Source organism: Gastrolobium bilobum, unplaced genomic scaffold, assembly GCF_033153095.1.
Source record: "Gastrolobium bilobum isolate Gb01-03AN ecotype WA unplaced genomic scaffold, APGP_CSIRO_Gbil_v1 utg7961, whole genome shotgun sequence".
NCBI classification, from domain to species: domain Eukaryota; kingdom Viridiplantae; phylum Streptophyta; class Magnoliopsida; order Fabales; family Fabaceae; genus Gastrolobium; species Gastrolobium bilobum.
Genome location: NW_026899198.1, coordinates 515,023 through 523,450, shown reverse-complemented (window position 1 = coordinate 523,450; position 8,428 = coordinate 515,023). Strand labels below are relative to the sequence as shown.

Sequence of the window (8,428 nt, the reverse complement as noted above, 5' to 3'; positions counted from 1 at the left end):
AGATCCCTTACCCAAGAAAAAATTTCGAAGGAAATGCGGCAACACGTCAAATCAACTGTAGGGAGAGAAGAACCAGCACAACAAAGGGGAGGGAGAGAGAAGACAGAAAAGGATATGAGGAACCACCACCACGTCATAGGAGATTACCAAATCAGGGAGACTGAGTCTAAGTTTGGGAGAGAAGAAGAAAAACGATTCAATTTTCAGATCTAGTTCTAGATATAGGCAACAACGAGTTTTTTTTTTATTTTCACACACCAAGCGACGTCTTTTCGTGTGTATATATTTTTTTTAAAAAATGCAATGAGTGACCCCCTCTGACCCAGTAGTCACGAGTTCAACTTAAGGGTTTCAGAGGTGAGATAAGTCAATATGTATGCAGGATCTAACTGCTGACCCCAACCTTTAGAGAGAGGATCAGTGATGTGGCAGGTCAATCCCAAGACAGAATGGGATTTTAAAATACTACTACTGTGCTGAAACGTCTTGGATTTGACTACTTGAAATAGTATTTTAATAGTATATTTAAAGAAATCTGTCTGACTGTGTTAATATTCATTGCATTGTTAAAATAATTTAAATTTCATTTAAAATCGAGCTTAAAAGTCAACCTGCGTTGATATTGATTACAGAAAAAGTGTTTATATAAAATTATATAATTTTAAATGAGAAAAAGAGATAGATTATAGAAGAGAGAGTGGACAAAAAAAATATAGGTATGATCTCACTTTTTTATGAGAGTGAAATGATTAAAGTTGTGTCATTTAAAAGTACAAATATTTTTTTCTATTAATTATATTATTTTGTTATTTCTAATTCTATTGGTTTTTTTTTTTTTTTTTTTGTAATGATTATATTGGGTTTTTAAGGTTAGTGAATTAACAATTAATATTAGGATCTGATTAATGAGTGTGCTTTATGTTAAAGAATATTTAATGTTTTTATTGAATATTTTAAATTATTAAAAAATAATAATAATAAATGGTCTTTATGTTTGTAATTAATGTAGCAAATCTTTTTTTTTCCATTAAAGTGAACTTCTTAATATTAAGTATTCAATTCGACGAAGGCGTAAGACCAAACCAACGGTACAAATATAAAATGAATAAAAAAAAGCATTTAATAGTTCTGGAGTTAAAAAATATTTAATTTTTTATTAGTTTAGTCAATGTGTAACGCTAGAAAATTATTAAACAATAATAAAATTAACTTTTTATTTTTTATTTTTGAGTTTCCAAATTAAACAATTCAACCTCCTTACTAAACTATTAAATGCTAGTGAACGCATTTTGAATTTTCAACTTATTCAACTCGTTTATGTTTTATTTAATAACTTTATTTTAAATTTTTTTCTCAAAAGGCAACAAAATCTATACCTTTTTATTATTTTTTATTCTTTTTCTATTTATAAAGATTACGAATCTCATTAATTAGAAAGATTTTAATTATACATTAATGTGATAATCACATTAAATGAATAGACATAAATATTTATGTACAGAGAATTTAATGTTCTTAATGGATTCAAGAGGGTTTTTTTACCATTTTATCCTTTATTAAATCTTCAAGTCAATCATTTTTGTCAGTTTTGACTATTTAATCGATTAAATCTTCAAGGTAATCGATTAAAGAGGGACAGATTGGTAGATAGTTTCGAATAAAGGACAAAATAATTATTAATTAATTAATAAAGGGTAAAAGAGTCAAAAAAAACCGATGCAAGAGTCCTATATGTGACTGGGACTGATTCAGCTGTTATATATACATGTTGAATTATAGTGAGATGCATCACTCTTAATATTAGCATAGTTCTGTTCCTATTTCTTACAAATTGTTCTTTTCTTTCACATACACAGACAAATTATAGATACAGGATGAATCATATAATCAGCTATTGGCTTTTTATGATAGCCTCAGCGTGGATGAGTTTGACAGTGACTGTGTTGGAGGGTGTGCGTCCTATACCTAATCAACAGTCACTAGAGGTCCATGGATATGGTAACGCTACAACAGGAAAGAAATGGGCCATATTAGTTGCTGGTTCAAATGAATACGAGAATTATAGGCACCAAGCTGATGTTTGCCATGCCTACCAGATACTAAAGGAAGGTGGCCTTAGAGATGAAAACATCATTGTTTTCATGTACGATGATATTGCCTTCAATCCACAAAATCCAAGGCCTGGCATTATAATCAACAAACCAAATGGGCCAAACGTTTATGATGCAGTTCCCAAGGTATGTATGTATCCATATCTAGCTGGGATTAATTTTAGCAGTTTTTTTTTTTTTTTTTTTAAATACTTATATTCATGATATTGCAATAATTTTAACAATTCACCATGAATATTCTATGAGAAAATAATTTATCATGTTTTAGGAGAATTATTTTCTCCTACCAGTGATCCTTTAATTTTCGTACAATAATTTTTTTGGTTTTCTTTATTTTTTATTAGATGTAGGCCCCTCACAAGATGTATCTATTACATGAGAAAATTTTTTTCTATCGCATAAGAATATTGAAACCCATATTTTATTTATAAAAATATATGGATCTTCTCCTCCATTCCTTAATTGAAATATATTTTATGTCTACTTTTCTTCATATATATATATATATATATATATATATATATATATATATTGATTGATTGACCCTACTTATTTAATTCTTGTGAAGAGAAAGGAATAGATCCAAAATTTACATAAGAGATCATTCATTTTCTTCATTGGCAAGGTCAAAACTTTAACAAAAGACCTTATAAAATAAAATAAAAATGGTCATTTTAATTAATTGTTGATGGTTGATCAGTTAATGCATGAGTTAGATTTCTTACATGATGTAATTATGTTCGGATGAGACATGAGAACATACATTTTTCATAAAAAATATGGCATTGATTCTTTGTGATACTTTAGTCTTTATAAATGATATAACTAATAAATTATCATTTTAACGCAAAGAAATGTAATAAACTTTTTTTTTAGGATTATACTGGAGAGGACGTACACGCAGACAACTTTTTTGCCGTACTTAGTGGCAACCGGAGTGCTGTGACCGGAGGTAGTGGTAAAGTGTTGGAGAGTGGTCCAAATGACATCATTTTCATTTACTATGTGGACCATGGCAGTGCAGGCGTAGTCGGTTAGTAACTCATTTTTTTTAAAGGGGTGTTTGTTACAGAAAAAAAAAAATTTACTAAGGAAATATAATTGAGAAAATGAGTTTAGTGGAACAGTTTAAAAATAATTATTTTGTTGGCCAAAATATTACTTGAAAAATTGGTTTTAGTTTATAAAGTCTATGTTTGATTGAAGGTAAAATATAGGTAAGAAAATATGGTTAAATTACCACAACAATCCTTGAGTAAAATATGATTTTAGTTTACTAAATAATTTTCTCCAACATCAGGGTTATTTTGGTCTTCTTGCTTGAAGTTTTTTTTTTTTTTTATAACAGTTTTTTTTTTTTTTTTAATTTCCCCAGCTATCAACAAATACAACCTTGTAGATGGTTTTATTCAATAGTGTTTTTTACACACACACAAAAAATATACAGGGCAAATAATTTTTCTAATAATTTTTTTATAAAACCTGATACCAAACATGGACATATAAAAATACCACTTCCATTTACCAAGATATTTTTAACAAAAACTTGTATCAAATACATCCTGAAAGTTTCCTTATAGCATACATTGTTGATAGTTTTTTCCCCTTAAAACACAAATAATTTATGGGTAAAGGATTTTTTTGGTAAACGGAGATAAGTTATCTTCGGTGAGTCTAAAACAACGTTATTTTGGGACAGAAATAAAAGTGTTTTTGTAATTATAATATATTGTAGAGTTATATTAGTTTTTATTATTCTGAGTTTTTTAATCTTATATAACCTCGAAACAGCGTCATTGAAGATATTATTATATCCAGTAAAAAAAATTTCCGATAATTTATCCACAAAATATGTTGATAGATTTTTCAATATTCCAATTATTTAATTGGGCAAATGCTATTTGATCAGGCATGCCAAATCCTCCAGCCATTGTGGCCAAAGATCTAGTAGATGCGTTGAAGAAGAAATATGCCTCTAAATCCTACAAAAAGATGGTGAGTTTCCTTGAACCTTGTGTTATGAACAAAATTAATAGATTAATTTGTTAGAGGGTTTGAACCTTGTGTCCATCTCTCTTTTAAAATGATATAACTTTGTGTCATTTAGAATGATAAATATTTTGTTATCAAAAAAAAAAAAAATGATAAACATTTTTTCCTTTTGTTAAAATGATATTATACCATTACCTTAAATAAATAAGGATCTTAACTTTACTATTATAATTAAATAAGGACCTTAACTTTAATTAAAAATAATTTGACACGGTTTGTCAATTGGAAAGAAAAATGTCATATATACGTGTGTTTTGTTCATTTATAAAATATTCAAAGTCAAGTTGATTTTAGTTTTTCCTTTTATTTTTTAACAAAATTAAGATACCTAATTAATAATCCCTTAATTAGTTTTCATAAAAATAACTTTAGAGCTGGAATAATAATTTAGGAACATTAATATTATCACAATCATAAATGCAGCACATTAATTTTTTCAAAGTAACATTCATAAAAAATATTAGTTTTACATCTCTATGTGACACATAACTTCACGGTGGCATATATATGTGGCAGAATTAGTGAGAAAATGTCTAAGAATTTCGTTGAGACCAATCATAATCTTTATAAAACTGTGTCAATATAAATAATATGACGTGTGCCTAAGTGTGTAGAGATATATACTCAATGTTCATTAGGTACCTCAACTTTATTATGATAATCAATAAAGATTTTAACTTTAAACTCAATAAAAAAGAACTTCAACTTTACTTTCATAATAGGACCTCCGCTTTAATATAAGTATTTAGCCATGGGTTGAAGAGAAAATTATAAATCAAATATATATGCAGATGTTTTGCTTATGTTGTAAATTATTCATAAGTTGATTTCCTTCTTTCTACTTTTCAACATAATCGAATATTTTTTTTTTTAAATAAAGTTCACAGTACCCTTAATTAATCATAATAAATGTTCAGTCCTTTAATTAATTTTTCATAAGAAAAATCAAGTGCTCAGATGATAATTCAGCTTAACTTTTTCAGGATATTTAAATTGAAGCATTATTTAATTTTTTTTAATTTTTTTTTTTTTAAAAAAAGGTTATATACATGGAAGCTTGTGAAGCTGGGAGCATGTTTGAAGGGCTTCTTCCAGATGATATAAACATATATGTAACCACGGCTTCCAATGCACGTGAGAATAGCTTTGCATTTTACTGTCCTGGAACCAACCATGCTCCAGCCCCGGAGTATGATACTTGTTTGGGAGACCTTTATAGCATTTCATGGTTGGAAGACAGGTATCATTTAATCGTCAACTAATCTTCATCATTGGCATATATATATTCATCTTTGTTGGCTTTCTTAGTTCTTTTTTTTTTCTTTTTTTTTTTTGGTAAACGGCTTTCTTAGTTCTTTAATAGGAGGGATGTTGAGTGGCAGTGGCCTTTTTAAATCTTTGATTTATTATTATTATTATAGATATAAAACATTATTTTTATAATAATAATAAATTATTAGTCCTAATTATAAACATCTTCCTCAAAAATACTTGTAATAGTTAATATATTAGTCTTAATATTTTTAAATTTGTAATTTTATTTTCACTTCTTATCATAAAAAATCATAATTCATCCACTGTTTATACATGAATTGTTGTTTATCAATAAATCATGTACATTAAATAAGTAAGAGTAAATACTTTTTTTGGTCCTCAGCAAATTTTATGATACCTGCTTTAGTCCCTAGCAAATAAAAAGGCTATCGTGGTCTTTAAGAAATTCAAAGTGGACCCATTTAAGTCCTTTTGAGGGACTAATATGAGTCTTTTTTATATTTCTTGAATAGCACGAATAACTTTTTTATTTGCTAGTGACTAAAGCGATCATTGTGAAATTTGCTCAGAGTAACAAGGGGTATTTACTCACTAAGTGACTTGCATATGATCAGTGACAAAAGCGATCAATGCAAACTATTAGTTTTAAGGGGGAAAAAAGTTCGAGAGTTGCATCTTTATCCATTATTCGCATGTTACTTGTCTATATTGATTGAGTTTTTGGTTATGGTACAGTGACAAAAACGACATGACGAAAGAAACTTTGCAACAACAATATGAAACTGTAAGCCATTAATTCAACTGTATCCTTCCCTCACTATATGAATGTATTTGGTACACACACATATATATATAATGCTTATCAAATATAAATATTCTTGCGAGTAATGTATAGGTTCGCCGGAGAACGTTAACTGGTGGTGGAGAAAGTGACAGTTCTCATGTGATGCAATATGGAGATACAAAGTTCAAGAACGATTTTCTTGTTACCTATATTGGTGCAGACCTCGCCAATGTTCATAAAACCTACAACTTCACAAGCATGGCAAATTCATATATATCTGAACCGTCCACTACTCCAACAAGATTCGTCAACCAACAAGATGCTCATTTACTCCATCTTAGCCTCAAGGTAAAAAAATGAGTAAATACCTTCTTGATCCTCAACAAATTTTACAATACCCGTTTTAGTCCCTAACAAATAAAAAGACTATTCGTGGTCCCTAAGAAATTTAAAGTGGACCCATTTTAGTCCTTTTGAGGGACTAATATAGGTCTTTTTTAAATTTGTGAGGGATCACGATTTCAACTAAATGGGTTCATTTTGAATTTCTTAAGACCATGAATAGCTTTTTTATTTGCTAGGGACTAAAACGGGTATCGTGAAATTTGCTGAGTAACAAAAAAGATATTTACTCTAATTTTTTTTTTTATTCAAGCCAATTTAGGCTGCGTTTGTATTGACTTTTGAATAAAGTCCTTTTTATCACTTCCTTATTTTAAAAGTGCTTTCTATTACAGCTATTTAGATTTTTAAAAAAATATTTGATTTTTGAAAAAATTATTTGACTTTTGACTTCTGCTTTTTTTAAAAGTTAAAATTTTTAGCTTCCGAGAAAAAAGTAAGTTTTTAGCTTTTTTTTATGGCTGCTGCCTTTTTTAAAAGCAGGCGTTCAAACAAACTTTTTTCGATAAGGACTTTTTTTTCTTAAAAAAATGTAGCTTTTGAAGAAGAAAAAAATCCATCCAAACGGGCTTTTAATTTGGTTCGAGTTCGGTTAAGAAAAATAAGTTACTTAATTGTTACTTCAATCAATGATTGTTATAAATTTTTTATTTGGTATCTTGTATAGATACATAAGTTCAAATTAAAAAGAAACACGAAGATTTTAATTTTTTCTTTTCTGTTTTTGTCAGAGCTTGAACATAAAAATTACAAATTTAAGAAGACAATTCTTATTTATATTTTTAATTGATTCAGTTGGAAAAGGCTCTGGATGATTCTGATGAGAAACTAGAAGCTCAAAAAGCGTTAGAAGTTGAACTTGCTCACAGAGACCATGTAGATAACAGTGTCCATCTCATAGGGGATCTCTTGTTTGGTAAAGAGAGTAGCTCCACCAAGATGTTCCATGTTCGTCCAGCAGGGCAACCTCTTGTGGATGATTGGGATTGTTTTAAGACACTTGTAAGTATAATAGCATATATTATTTTTTCCATTTTTATTTTTTTTGGTTATAAGGTGAAATTCTTGGACATATTATGTAACTTAGGTAATTCATTTACAAATGACATGCATAAACGTATTCTTTTGTAAGATGATACATATCATATATTTAAGTAATTATGTTTGCACAAAATTTCACGCAGATGAAAACTTATGAGAACCATTGCGGGAACTTAACAACCTATGGAAGGAAATACACAAGAGCCTTTGCTAACATGTGCAACGCTGGAATTTCTACGGAGCAAATGGTTGCAGCAGCATCGCAAGCTTGTTCATAGGAGAACCGTGCTTCTTAAATTCATCCTCAAGTTAAAAATGTTCTAAGTAATACATTAATGAATAAATTGTGCTTCCATTCTACAAGATGCATTATCCTCCTTCGTTTTAGTTTATCATCCTTGGGAATATAAGATAAATTGAATTATACTAAGCTATGTTACTGGATCAAAGATGAAATCTCTGCGGACCCAAATGACCAACATATTCTAGACTTACTTTTTTTTTTTTTTTTGTAATATATTCTAGACTTACTTTAATTGAACCTGAGCTCCACAATCTCTAGTACTTAATTTCAATCTTGCAAGGTGATGTAACCCGCTTGAGAGTTTCAAAGAGTTCCACAAATGGTCATTTCTTCTCTCTTTCAGCGAGTTTCGTTTTATATCGTTATGACTATTGATGTGGTCGAATTCAGTAACTACTGTGGAAAGAAATCAGGGATCAATTAATGAGTTCATTAGTACAACTACACACATCAACTAAT

The 8,428-nt window shown here is 29.0% G+C and overlaps 1 protein-coding gene across 1 annotated transcript; it reads left to right on the top strand.

The window, feature by feature from the left end:
- The first annotated feature begins 1,874 nt into the window (after positions 1-1,874).
- Positions 1,875-7,943, top strand: LOC133288175 (vacuolar-processing enzyme-like). The gene is made up of 9 exons (XM_061485881.1): positions 1,875-1,940; positions 1,986-2,237; positions 2,988-3,144; positions 4,021-4,106; positions 5,204-5,403; positions 6,174-6,222; positions 6,334-6,570; positions 7,420-7,626; positions 7,809-7,943. Exons 1-9 carry the CDS (start codon positions 1,875-1,877, stop codon positions 7,941-7,943), a joined length of 1,389 nt encoding a protein of 462 aa, XP_061341865.1.
- Positions 7,944-8,428: the final 485 nt, after the last annotated feature.